This window comes from Schistocerca gregaria, chromosome 7 (assembly GCF_023897955.1).
Source record: "Schistocerca gregaria isolate iqSchGreg1 chromosome 7, iqSchGreg1.2, whole genome shotgun sequence".
Taxonomy (NCBI): domain Eukaryota; kingdom Metazoa; phylum Arthropoda; class Insecta; order Orthoptera; family Acrididae; genus Schistocerca; species Schistocerca gregaria.
Genome location: NC_064926.1, coordinates 468,513,849 through 468,527,809, shown reverse-complemented (window position 1 = coordinate 468,527,809; position 13,961 = coordinate 468,513,849). Strand labels below are relative to the sequence as shown.

At 44.1% G+C, this 13,961-nt stretch overlaps 1 protein-coding gene across 2 annotated transcripts in view; it reads right to left on the bottom strand.

Moving 5' to 3' along the window:
• LOC126281480 (uncharacterized) overlaps positions 1 to 13,961 on the bottom strand; it is a 182,637-nt gene that overhangs the window by 59,141 nt on the left and 109,535 nt on the right. For both annotated transcript variants that reach the window (XM_049980477.1, XM_049980476.1), the window contains 2 exons: positions 11,801 to 12,013; positions 4,860 to 5,034 (listed from right to left, as the gene is read on the bottom strand). In XM_049980477.1, the coding sequence (XP_049836434.1) occupies positions 4,860 to 5,034; positions 11,801 to 12,013 (388 nt within the window). The remainder of the gene's footprint in view (positions 1 to 4,859; positions 5,035 to 11,800; positions 12,014 to 13,961) is intronic.

Below are 13,961 nucleotides of genomic sequence, written 5' to 3'. Positions count from 1 at the left end.
AAACAGTAACGATCCTATCACATTTCCTTTGGGTATTCCGGAAATTACCTCTACATCTGTCGATTTTGTTCCCGGTCGTTTATAGTGGTTTCCGTCAGTAAGACGTTTCAGTTGTTGACAATAAATGTCAGCAGTGATGTTTAAACATCGAAGAAGCAATTCGTAGCACTCCACACCACCGCTATTGCACGAGGTGCCTACTATTTTGTTTTTGTGGATGCGCGCAGGTGTTTGCACGGGTAGATGCTGCTTTGGTTGGGCTCGACCATTCCTTTCTTTTACTTGTGTTAGGATAAAGACACAATTTCCCGTCACCAGTAACTATACAGGATAGGAATTATCGGTGTTGTTCACGAGCCAATTGACGACGAACAAGCAGAGATGCAGATCCGGTCACCAGCTGATATTTGAGATTATGGCTTAGAGCATGCGGTACCCTTACATCCGAGTTTTGAACCTTCTCCACTGCATGAAAATGTCACACGATGCTGGAATTACACAGCTGCCAACGTGAGTAACGCGGAAGTAGATATCCTCGGAGTAGTGAAGCAACTTAAATCACTTAATAAACGCCAGTCTTCTGGTCCAGACTATACCAAATACATTCGTTCCAGAGTATGCTGACACAATAGCCCCATACTTAACAATCATATACAGCCGTTCGTTCGTACCCAAAGTCTGCACAGTTTCACAGGTCACACCAATGTCAAGAAAGGTAGTAGGAGTAATCCACTAAATTACTGGCCCATATCCTTAACGTCGATACGCAGCAGGATTTTGGAACATATATTGTGTTCGAACATTATTAATTATCTCGAAGAAAACTCATAGTCAACACAGATTTAGAAAACACCTTTCTAGGTCTTTACTCACACGAAGTGTTGAGTGGTATTGACAAGAGAATTCAAATCGATTCCGTATTTCTGGATTTCCGGAAGGCTTTCGACACTTTTCCACACAAGCGGCTTGTAGTGAAATTGCGTGCTTATGGAATATCGTCTCAGTTATGTGACTGGATTCGAGATTTCCTGTCAGAGAGGCCACAGTTGGTAGTAACTGACGGAAAGTCATCGAGTAAAACAGAAATGATTTCTGGCTTTCCCCAAGGTAGTGTTACAGGCCCTTTGCTGTTCCTCATCTATAAAAACGATTTGGGAGATAATCTGAGCAGGCGTCTTAGGTCGTTTGCAGATGACTCTGTCGTTTATCGACTATTAAAGTCATCAGAAGATTGAAACAAATTGCACAACGATTTAGAAAAGATGCCTGTATGCTGCGAAAATTGGCAATTGGCCCTAAATAACGAAAAGTATGAGGTCATCCACATGACTGCTAAAAGGAATCTGTTAAACTTCCGTTACACGATAAACCAGTCAAACCTAAAGGCCGCACAATTCAACTAAGTACCTAGGAATTTAAATTACGAACAACTTAAACTGGAAGGAACACATAGAAAATGTGGGGAAGGCTAACCAAAGACTGCGTTTTATTGGCAGTACACTCAGAAAATGTAACAGATCCTTATTGCGAAAGGCTTATATGGGAAAAGAGGAATATGTATTGGTGGAAAAAGAATGGAATGTATAAGATTTGCTGATGACATGGTATTAGTGGCAGAAAGTGAGCGGACAGTGTATAACATGCTGAAAGATCTAAATGAAGCTCCTGTGGAATATGGGATGCAAATAAACACAGCAAAAACAAAGAGTATGGTCATTAGTACAAGACGCAGACTGTACAATATTAAAACAGGACAATCCACCGTTAGCCAAGTAAGTGCATTTAAATATGTTGGAAGCACAATAACTGAAGACTTGAGATGTCACCCGGAGATGAAAATTCGAATTGCCATAGTGAAGGAGGCATTCAACAGAAAGAGGAGACTCTTGTGTGACAATTAGATACAGGTATAAGGAAAAGGCTTGGCAAATGTTTTGTCTGGAGTGTGGCACTATATGGAGCAGAAACATAGACGCTGAAACGAGAGGATGAAAAAAGGTTAGAAGCATTTGAGATGTGGATGTGGAGGAGAATGGAGAGAATAAGCTGGAAGGAAAGAGTGAGTAATGAAAGAGTATTGGAAGGAGTTGGTGAGAGAAAATGTCTGCTGAAGGCTGTAAGAGAAAGGAAAAATAACTGGTTGGGACATCCGTTGAGAAGGGAGTGCTTGTTAGCGGATGCTTTGGAAGGACTGGTTTGTGGGAGAAGATTGAGAGAAAGAAGGAGATACAAGATAATAGACGACACAAAAGGAAGAGAAAATTATGCAGACCTGAAGAGGATGGCAGGCGAACGGACGGCCTGGAGAACTACCATGTGAAAACCTGCAGAACACTGATGACTACTAAGGAGACTGCTTACACTACGCTTGTCCGTCCTCTTTCAGAATGCTGCTGCGCGACGTGGGATCCTTATCAGATAGGATTGACGGAGTACATCGAAAAAGTTCAAAGAAGTGCAGCATGTTTTGTATTATCGCGAAGTATAGGAGAGAGGGTCATTGAAATGATACAGGATTTGGGATGGACATAATTAAAACAAAGGCGTTTTTCGTTGGAGAGGAATCTTCTCACAAAATCCCAATCACTAACTCTCTCCTCTGAATGCGAAAATATTTTGCTGATGCCGACCTGCATAGGGAGAAACGATCACCATGGGAACATAAGGGAAATCAGAGCTCGTACGAAACGATATAGGTGTTCGTTCTTTCCGCTCTCTATACGGGACTGGAATAATAGAGAATTGTGGAGGTGGTTCGGTGAACCCTTTGCCAGGCAGTTAAATATGATTTGCAGAGTATCAATATAGATGTAGATCTAGATCACATTATCCAGTTCTAGAGTACTCTGACGTGGATCATTGTGGATTAATGTGTTTAAACAATTTTCATTAAACCTCGAAGGTCTTTATGAACGTGGAGCGTCGCTAATGTCAATATGATCATTTTCGTTCCACACACGCTGCAAATATTTTCCAAATGTTTCTGGCTGCCTTCGCTGCTGTCACCGCCGTATTGGATTCATACAGAAGGCTAGGTGAGGAGAACGCTATGTCATAGTGACGTAATGCTACGCCATTGAGACGTAAATAAACCTAAATCGACTTCACGAGTAAGTGTATCGATCTTTGCAGTTGTACCACAGAGGTTACACCGTAACGTGAAAGTTAAATGTAAATACATGTGTAGAAACGAAGTTATAGCAGTTGTATGGTATGTTCAGCCCAGTTTGTTTTTGCTTTCCTATCGTCCGCAGAGCTCCACTCACTATCTCCTAATGACGAAATGTAAACTCAGACAGCAACGATGAACTATAAATAAAAAATGACAATAGATAAATAAACCCGTAGCTGAAACTTCCTGGCACATTAAAACTGTGTACCGGACCGAGACACAAACTTTTGCCTTTTGCAGGAAAGTGCTCTGCCAACATTTTTTTTTGCATCTGATCGAGGCGGAGGTCGTAAGACACCCTTTTAAGTTCGTTGTTGATCTATTAACTCAGTTTTTTTATTACAGAGGGCACCTAACCCTATGACCGAACACGCTGAGCTACCGTGCCGGCTAATTTAAAAATGGTTCAAATGGCTCTGAGCACTATTGGACTTAACATCTGACTTCATCAGTCCCCTAGAACTTCTTAAACCTAACTAACCTAAGGACGTCACACACATCCATGCCCGAGGCAGGACTGGAACCTGCGACCGCAGCGGTCGCGCGGTTCCAGACTGAAGTACCTAGAACTGCTCGGCCACTCCGGCCAGCATATCTCATTTTGTTCGTTTTCGTTCGTTGTATCTGCTCGGGGCGGACGTCGAAAGACACCGGTTTCAGTTCGTTGTTGATCCACCAACTCAGTTTTTTTTATTACAGAGGGCTGCTAACCCTCTGACCGAACACACTGAGCTACCGAGCCGGCGAAAAGTCTTCAACTGAAAAGGTGATTGTACAAATGTCGTGACAATATCCTCCGTCACATTATTATGGATTGGATTGGATTGTTTGGGGGAAGAGACCAAACAGCGAGGTCATCGGTCTCATCGGATTAGGGAAGGACGGGGAAGGAATTCAGCCGTGCCCTTTCAAAGGTACCAGCCTGGAGCGATTTAGGGAAATTACGGAAAACCTAAATCAGGATGGCCAGACGCGGGATTGATCCGTCGTCCTTCCGAATGCGAGTCCAGTGTAGCCATCTGATCTACCCAAGCAAGACTCACGCCCCGTCCTCACAGCTTTGCTTCCGCCAGTACCTCGTCTCCTACCTTCCAAACTTTACAGAAGCTCCCCTGCGAACCTTGCAGGACTAGCACTCTTGAAAGAAAGGATACTGTGGAGACATGGCTTAGCCACAGCCTGGGGGATGAGATTTTCACTCTGCAGCGGAGTGTGCGCTGATATGAAACTTCCTGGCAGATTGAAACTGTGTGCCGGACCGAGACTCGAACTCGGGACCTCTGCCTTTCGCGGGCAAGTGCTCTACCAACTGAGCTACCCATGCACAACTCACGCCCCGTCCTCACAGCTTTACTTCCGCCAGTACTGGCCCGCGAAAGGCAAAGGTCCCGTGTTCGAGCCTCGATCTGGCGCACAGTTTTAATCTGCCAGGAAGTTTCATATCAGCGCACACTCCGCTGCAGAGTGAAAATCTCATTCTGTAAACTCGTAGCTACCGGAATACCAACATGCAAAATAAAAACGCTTCGAGCTTATGCACCAGCCTAACAGATCTTAGGTGGTCAATTGAAGTATCTAGGCAGGAATGAGATTTTACGAGCTCTGACGTAAGCTACTGGAGATGTTCCAGTTGTTGTCAAGCGCAGCACTAGATGTGGGGAAGCACTCGTCCCGGAGGCAGACTCACCGGGAAGCGCGTGCCTGCACTCGGTTGTAGGTGCCGTCGGGGTCGCAGAGGGGCGGCTCCGCCCCCACCGCGACCACGCCCTCCGCCGCCAGCTGCGACTCCTCCAGGAAGGCCAGCCGGCGCTCGCGCTCGCAGTCCGTCTCCCACCTGCCTTCCCTGTGACGATCTTTGTCGACTGCAACACACCCCAAAACTTCAAGGCGCCCGTACACGATTATGTCTGTATTAGTCCTACAGAAACAACGAACAGGACTTTTTATAGGAAATTTAACAAACTTAAATTTTGTACTGTGTAGCGACCCTTTTTTCTATCCCGAATTCCGTATCTTGCATGAAAGTAGGAATGTTAATTTATCTATACATTGACTGGTATTGAGGGGTTTTGTTTCTTAAATTAACCCCAGTGAGTCACTACACGTATTGTCTTCCCAGTTCTGAAGGAAAAAAACGTAAGCAAATTAATACTAGTGTTTTCAATGGATTCTCGTTCACTTGTTTCAGTTACTAGCAGTGTGCGATTTGCAGGGGGGTTGGGGGAGATCCCCCCCCTCTACATCAGACTATCCCCTCCTCAGGTTTTAGTTTATGCATTTCAACCTGGGATGTTTATTTCTCACGCACTGGAGTAAAACTTTACATATAATTTAAATTTGGGGAGCCGAACACTGAAAGTGTTTAATACAGTCTTACTGTTAATACTATTAATATGTTTGCTTATTAATTTTGAAGAAGTGTTATGTAGTAGGTAAGTATTTCAAAACATTTAGAACTAAATGACAAGCCGACGCACGCCACATTTCCGTAGCATGCCACGATGTTTCAAGACGTCGCCCCAGCGTAAACGTGGCTTTAGAGCCAGGTCTGTATTGTATGGTGGATGTGATGTGTTACGTACGAAACTAAAACCTGCAATCAGATCCAAACGTCGTGGAAAACTGTGCTGAGGTGTCATTCTGCAGCAATATAACGCTCGCCAACATTGTGCTAAACGGACAGCCGACGCAATAAAGGAGTTGAGATTCGAGGTGCTGGAACATCCACCATACAGTCCAGACCTTGCTCCAAGCGATTTTCACATGTTTGGACCCTTAACGGAAGCACTACAGGGAAGAAGAGTTGAAAGTGATGAAGACGTCATTGCTGCGGTGCAAAATAGGTTACAGATGCAACCGATAAACGTATTTTCTAACTAAATAAATAAAAAAAAAAAACACGTAAAACATCGGGACAACTGCATTGAAGTCCAGGGAGGTTACGTAGAAAAATAACGCATGTTTCAGTTTTCTTTCATCAGAATAAGTACAACTTTTCACAAATGTACCTTTACTTTTCGAATTCCCCTCGTATACCTGTATGTACATGATTTTGTAAATAAGCTTTACCTATAATGTACTTTTACAGATATAACAAGGGATGGCTTTTCTGATAGTGCAAAAGCGTGAATAGTGAGTTTCGGCATTAACATCTATTTATAAATAACTGTTTAACCATGGGTAGCGCCACGGTCCAAGCTAGTAACATATATAATTAAACTAACCCCCACTGGTAAAAGCACAAATCGTACACTGGTTACTAGTCTGCTGTTTATTCTTGGTGAAAATCACGTAACCTAATTATTTATGAACCTAAATCGAAGTTCAAGACGAATAGTCAGTTTCTAATCAACACGTTATTTTATTTAACAATAATTATTAAAAAATCAGTTCATTCACACGATCGCGTTCAAAGGGGTTCTTTGAATAAGCATCTAATCTGGAATCCCGTCAATATCAGAGATACTAAACAATGTTCTGTCACTTTCGATAAAAAGATTGTTCCCGTTCAATATCCACAAACTATGATTACTAGTCGCGTGAAGTAAAGCTTTTCCACGATCACAATGCAAAGTCCGAATCTGTCCAAAAATAGTTAATTCCGTAAAATATTTAAATCTTCACACGAAGTGGCGTTAAAATCAGAGAGATTATTGATCACCTCCCCGTTCCTCTAATATGACAAAAGTTCTAATTCTGATCTGAAATTAATACTTCCCAAAAAACAATCACGTCGTGATTTATTCTTGCGCCCTGGCTTAATAAAGCTCCTATTGTTGCTTCCTAAAGCTGTACGCCCTAATTGACTTCGAACAGACTAGAGGATAGAGACTGGAGTATTATAATTGCATTGTATGTTATTTATACTTTAGTAAACGCTATCTTTGGTGTTCAAGACCGACGTTCTGTACCTATAATATTGATTTTCTCATATATAAGAATAACTAATAATTTAACCATTTCTATCGTCTTTCCCCCCTCGCATGCTTCCAAAATTTGTGATTAAAATTCTTTTCTTTTTCTATAATTTTTCTACTATAGATTTCCCTCTATTTGTCTCTTATTTCTATTTCGTAAATTACTACTTGTGGAGAGGCTTGGGACGTTTTCTGAATTTATATTTCGAGGGCATGGGAGCTAATTTGGGAGCTATTTTGGTTTATTACACCGAGAGGCGTTGTAGGTGTTACAACTGGCATACGTTTTCGCTGGAGGCCACGGTTTTCGACTTATTTAAGGAAAACGTATGTATTGTATGTTAACCGGAGGCCTAGAAACGACGGAGAGGCTCCGTCCCCGCCGCAGCAGCACTGGTCCGCAACCCCACGACGACTACCGCAGTCCACTTCAACCCTCCGCCGCCCCACACCGAACCCAGGGTTATTGTGCGGTCTGGCCCCCGGTGGACCCCCCAGGGGACGTCTTACACCAGACGAGTGTAAACTTTATGTTCACGTGGTAGAGTAATGGTGGTGTACGCGTACGTGGAGAACTTGTTTGCGCAGCAATCGCCGACATAGTATAACTGAGGCGGAATAAGGGGAACCAGCCTGCATTCGCCGAGGCAGATGGAAAACCGCCTAAAAACCATCCACAGACTGGCCGGTCACCGGACCTCGACACAAATCCGCCGGGCGGATTCGTGCCGGGGACCAGGCGTTAGACCGCACGGCCAACCGGGCTGGCATGTCTATATTGGTCCTACAGAAATACGAATAGGAGCTTTTTATAAGAAATTTAACGAACTTAAATTTTGTACTGGCATACGTTTTAGTTGGAGGCCACGGTTTTCGACTTATTCGAGAAAAACGTACGAAAGTGACCTTCGAATACACCCCACTCCGACGCCCATCCTCACCAGTCAGGATTTCTGGTATGTTGTTCGTGGTACTCCTTCCTACCACAGTACAAAAATTTCCAACTACACCAACTATTTCCGATGTATGAACTTTTTGGGTCTCAGTTGATTGGGCTATTACGCCACCAGCATAGTCATAGTTTGGCATTGAGGAGAAAACTGATAAAGTGCTACATTTGAAGCATTGCACTATACGGAGCAGAGACATGGACCATGAGAAAGAAGGAGAAAAATACTAAGAGAGCTTTGAAATGTGGTGCTGGAGGAGAATGGAAAGATCAAGTGGACAGATCGCGTAAAAAATGACGATGTACTGCGAAGAGTAGGAGAGAAGAGAAGTATTCTGCTTACAGTTATTCAGAGAAAGTCCAACTGGATTGGACATGTACTTAGACACAAGGGAGTCATACATGATGTCATCGAAGGGAAACTCAGAGGAAACGCAGGACGAGGAAGAAGAAGAATTCAACATCTGGACGACATGGAAGATGGAACGAGATACAACAAACTGAAGGAAGAAGCTGAAGACAGGGAACAGTGGAATCAGAAATTCTCCGTACGAAGACATGGACCTGCCACTAGGCAGAATACTACATAATAATAATAATACTCAGCTGTTTCGTTGACATTATTAATTTAAAAGTGCCCGTGAGAATAATGAAAAGAAAACGACTTTTGCAAACGTTACGCTAAAACGAATTACGTAGACAAATCGATCTAAACTTAATTGGTACAAGCACAGTGCATCTATATTTACATCATGCTCTGCAAGCCACCTAATGGTGCGTGGCGGAGGATACTTTCGGTGCCACTATCTGATCGCTCCAACCCTGTTCCACTCGCGAGTAGTGCGTTGGAAGAATGATTGTCGGTAAGTCTCTGTGTTGGCTCTAATTTCTCGAATTTTCTCCTCGTGGCTAATACGCGAGATGTATGGGGGGGGGGGGGGGGGGGGGAGTAATACATTGTCTGACTCCTCCTGAAAAATGCTGTCCCGAAAGTAGTAAATCTCTCCGTGATGCACAACGCCTCTCTTGCAACGTCTGCCAGCGGAGTTTATTTAGCATCTCCGTAACGCTCTCTCGGCAGCTAAACGATCCCGTGACGAAACGCGCCGCTCTTCGTTGGATCTTGTCTATCTCCTCTGTCAGTCCTACATGTTAGGGATCCCAGATAGATGAACAATACACAAGAATCGGGCGAACAAGCGCCATATAAGCCACTTCTTTCGTGAATGAGTTACATTTCTTTAAGATTCTTCATATGAATGTGCTGTCTGCTTTTCCCACTATCTATTTTATGTGGTCATTCCACTTAAGGTCGCCCTATATAGTTACGCCTAGATCTTTTACGGCAGACGCTGTCTCCAGCTGTTTGTCATCAGTAGTGTAGCTGTACAGTAGTGAATTTCGTTTCCTATGTATGAGCAATATGGTACATTTATTTACGTTCAGGGTCAACTGACAGAGTCTGCACCATTCATCAGTTCCATGCAGGTCGTTCTGCAAATTCTTACTATCTTCTGGCTTTGCTACTTTGGTATAGACAACTGCATCATCTGCGAATAGCCTTAAAGAACATTCGACTTTTTCTACTAGATCATTTATAGATATTGTAAACAGCAGCGGTCCTGTCACACTTCCCTGTGGTATTCCGGATATTATCTTTAGATCTGTCCATTTAGTTAGGTTAAGAGCGACGTGTTGGGTTCTATCTGCAAGAAAGTCTCGAATCCAATAGAGTACTTTGTAGTCAGAAGGACTGACGAATACATCGATGTAATTGTTTATTTTATGCCGTTAAAATTCACAAAATTGTTCGTAAAATTTACACAAATTCTAACCGCTCGATTAAGCCGGTAGCGTAATATGGCCAGTCATTCAAGACCAAAAAAGTTCGAATGTCAAAAAAATAATTCGTGCAGTCGCAAATATTAGTAAAGTGTTAGGGAGGAGTGCCATGAACATTATACTAGAACGCAGGAGGAGGCTGCGTTTGAAGGGCACTTTTTTTTTTTAAAGAAACTTAAAAACCACAGCCTCTAGTGAAAACCTATCTCAGTACAAAAGCTAATTACATTAAATTTCGTATAGAAATGTCCCGTTCATTTTTTTCTGTAGCACTAATACTTTGCGAGCGAGTGAGTATGAAAATCTCGAGCGTGGTTTATGAAAGCGAGATACAGGGTGTGGCGCGGGAACTTCCTTATTTGAAACGCACGCCACACAGCGGCTGTTACTCATTGTTGCGTGGGTTTCAGCGCAATCAAAAGTGCAAGATTTAAAGTTTTTTTTTTTTTTTTTTTTTTTTTTTTTTTTTTTTTTTTTTTTTTTTTAAGGTTAGTTTAGTAGCGTCATGCAGTTGGCAAGAGAGGAAGGAGCGCGCGCTCGCCGTTCGGCCTACTTTTCGTCTCAGCGTGTATTCAGGAAACAGTTCAACATCGCGACTGTAGGTCGTGTTCCTGATGGGAAATCAATTGTTATGTGGGTCGACGCCTTTATGGATACTGGAAGTGTGCAGATAAAGAAATCAGGACCTTCAGGAATCACCACAACGCATGAAAACATTGAGAGGGTGAAGATGTCGATTTTGAATTCCCCCCAAGCGACTTGCACGCAAACATGCAGCTGGCCTTGCAATTTCTGAACGCACAGTGAGACGGATTCTTCATGAAGAGTTGAAATTTCATCCGTATAAACTGTCAGTGGCGCACACACTTCATCCATGTGATTTTATCCCACGAAAAAATGAGTGTGAAGCCTTGCTCGATGAGCTGCCTCATGACGCCTTAGTGTTCTTCAGTGACGAGGCTCATTTTCATTTGTCTGGCTGTGTGAATAAACAAAATATGCGGTATTGGAGTGGCACGAACCCCCGAGAACTTCATGAGCAGCCCCTGCATACAGAACATGTGACTGTTGGGTGCGCAGTATCTAAAGTTGGCATCATTGGCTCATAGTTTTTCGAAGAAGACTATAAGGAAGTGACGGTAATTTCTGAGCGTATGTTCAGACGATTAAACAGTTTTTTCTTCCAGAATTTGAAGAAATGGATGTGGGTGATGTCTGGTCCCAACAAGACGGCGCCACAGCTCACACGGCACGAACATCGATGGCCATGCTGCGCGAATACTTCCCCGGTCGTCTCTGTAAGGGGTGATCTCCAGTGGCCAGCACGCTCGCCAGATTTTGCACCATGCGTCTTTTTTTTACGGGCTTTCTCAGATTCGTTGTGTACACCAATCGTCAGCACATCCTGGCTGAGCAACGGAACAATATCGGCGTTGCTATTGCAAACATCGACAGAGACATGTTGGAGAAAGTAGACCGAAACTTCTGATTTAGACTCAGCAAATGCATTGAGCAGAACGGAGGCCATCTTCAAGATATCATTTTCAAAATAACAAAGGAACAAAACTTTAGATGTTACTCTTTGTATGGAAAAAAGAGTTAAATTAATGTCTGTAATACTTTTTGATTTATGATTTTTTTTTTTTTAATAAGGAAGGTCTTGCGCTGCACCCTATATAACATTGCGGGTTGCATGAAACGCCGTCGTAGGGGGCAACTGGATCACGCTGTGTAGCAGTCGCGTATTCATGCTATGGAATGTAGAGTAGCTGCTACATCCTACAAGGTTTTCTTAAATGTGACTTGTTTGGTGTCCACGCGTCATATGTGCACTTTCAGTGAGGTGGCTGGTGGAACGATATAAATCAAATGGTACGGACTCAGAACGTGTGTACAGTATAAACAAGTCGGAGCACTCACAGCAGGGCAGCGAATCGGCGACGAGGTTGTTGACGTTGACGGTGGCGCTATCCGGTAAGGGCTGACCGGTGGTCGTGTTGACACAGTAGCAGGTGCCCGCTACGCACTGCAGCGGGTCGTATGAGCCGTCTTCCCGGCACCGAGCAGAACCCGCGCGCTGCAGCTGTTCGCTGCTTAGCAGCTGCTCCGCTGTCCATGCCATCCGCGAACACCCTGAAACAGCAGCATGCAGAAGCGTGGAGCGAGAGAGCGAAGACAACTCGCTTGCAACGCAAGGTCTGGGAAAAATACTCTACTGGCCATTAAAATTGCTACACCAAGAAGAAATGCAGATGATAAACCTGTATACATTGGACAAATATATTAAGAACTGACATGTGATTATATTTTCACGCATTTTGGGTGCATAGATCCTGAGAAATCGGTGCCCAGAACAACCACCTCTGGCCGTAATAACGGCCCTGATACGCCTGGGCATTGAGTCAAACAGAGCCCATGCAGCTTCAACACGATACCACAGTTCATCAAGAGTAGTGACTGGCGTATTGTGACGAGCCAGTTGCTCGACCACCATTGACCAGACATTTTTAATTGGTGAGAGATCTGGAGAATGTGCTGGCCAAGGCAGTAGTCGAACATTTTCTGTATCCAGAATGGCCGGTCCGGAACCTGCAACATTCGGTTGTGCATTATCCTGCTGAAATGTAGGCTTTCGCAGGGATCGAATGAAGGGTAGAGCCACGGGTCGTAACACATCTGAAATTTAATGTCCACTGTTCAAAGTACTGTCAATGCGAAGAAGAGGTGACCGAGACGTGTAAAAATCGCACTTCATATCATCACGCCGGGTGATAGGCCAGTATGGCGATGACGAATACACGCTTCCAATGTGCGTTCACCGCGATGTCGCCAAACACGGATGCGACCATCATGATGCTGTAAACAGAACCTGGATTCATAAAAAAAATGAGGTTTTGCCATTCGTGCACCCAGGTTCGTCGTTGAGTACACCATCGCAGGCCCTCCTGTCTGTGATGCAGCGTCAAGGGTAACCGCAGCCGTGGTCTCCGAGCTGATAGTCCATGCTGCTGCAAACGTCGTCGAACTGTCCCTGCAGATGATTGTTGTCTTGCAAACGTCCCCATCTGTTGATTCAGGGATCGAGACGTGGCTGCACGATCCGTTACAGCCATGTGGATAAGATGCCTGCCATCTCGGCTGCTAGTGATACCTTTGGGATCCAGCACGGCGTTCCGTATTACCCTCCTGAACCTACTGATTCCATATTCTGCTAACAGTCATTGGATCTCGACCAACGCGAGCAGCAATGTCGCGATACGATAAACCGCAATCGCGATAGGCTACAATCCGACCTTTACAAATGTCGGGAACGTGATGGTACGCATTTCTCCTCCTTACACGAGGCATCACAACAACGTTTCACCAGGCAACGCCGGTCAACTGCCTTTAGTGTATGAGAAATCGGTTGGAAACTTTCCTCATGTCATCACGTTGTAGGTGTCGCCACCGGCGCCAACCTTGTGTGAATGTTCTGAAAAGCTAATCATTTGCATATCACAGCATCATCTTCCTATCGGCTAAATTTCACGTCTGTATGGTTCAAATGGCTCTGAGCACTATGGGACTTAACATCTGTGGTCATCAGTCCCCTAGAACTTAGAACTACTTAATCCTAACTAACCTAAGGACATTACACACATCCATACCCGAGACAAGATTAGAACCTGCGACTGTAGCGGTCACGCGGTTCCAGACTGAAGCGCCTAGAGCCGCACGGCCACACAAGCCAGCCTTTCGCGTCTGTAGCACGTCATCTTCGTGTTGTAGCAATTTTAATGGTCAGTAGTGTAGTATATATGTATTCCAGATAGGACTGTCAAATATTAAACTAAAAAAAAAGAAGAGAAAAAAGAAGATCGACGCACTACGAAGGAGCTATGCAAACTGGTCACAGATTGATGTTCATACAGGCATCGACGGAAAATGCGAAATTTGCCGCGCATTTCGATACCAGGGCATAAAGTCTCTGCGAACTTCATTCTATGCACTCTGCTGGACAATAACAGACGCATGAACAATGTATGCAGATGTGAACATTTGAACGAGGACTTGTAGTAAGGCTGAAAGAAGCCAGTTGGAG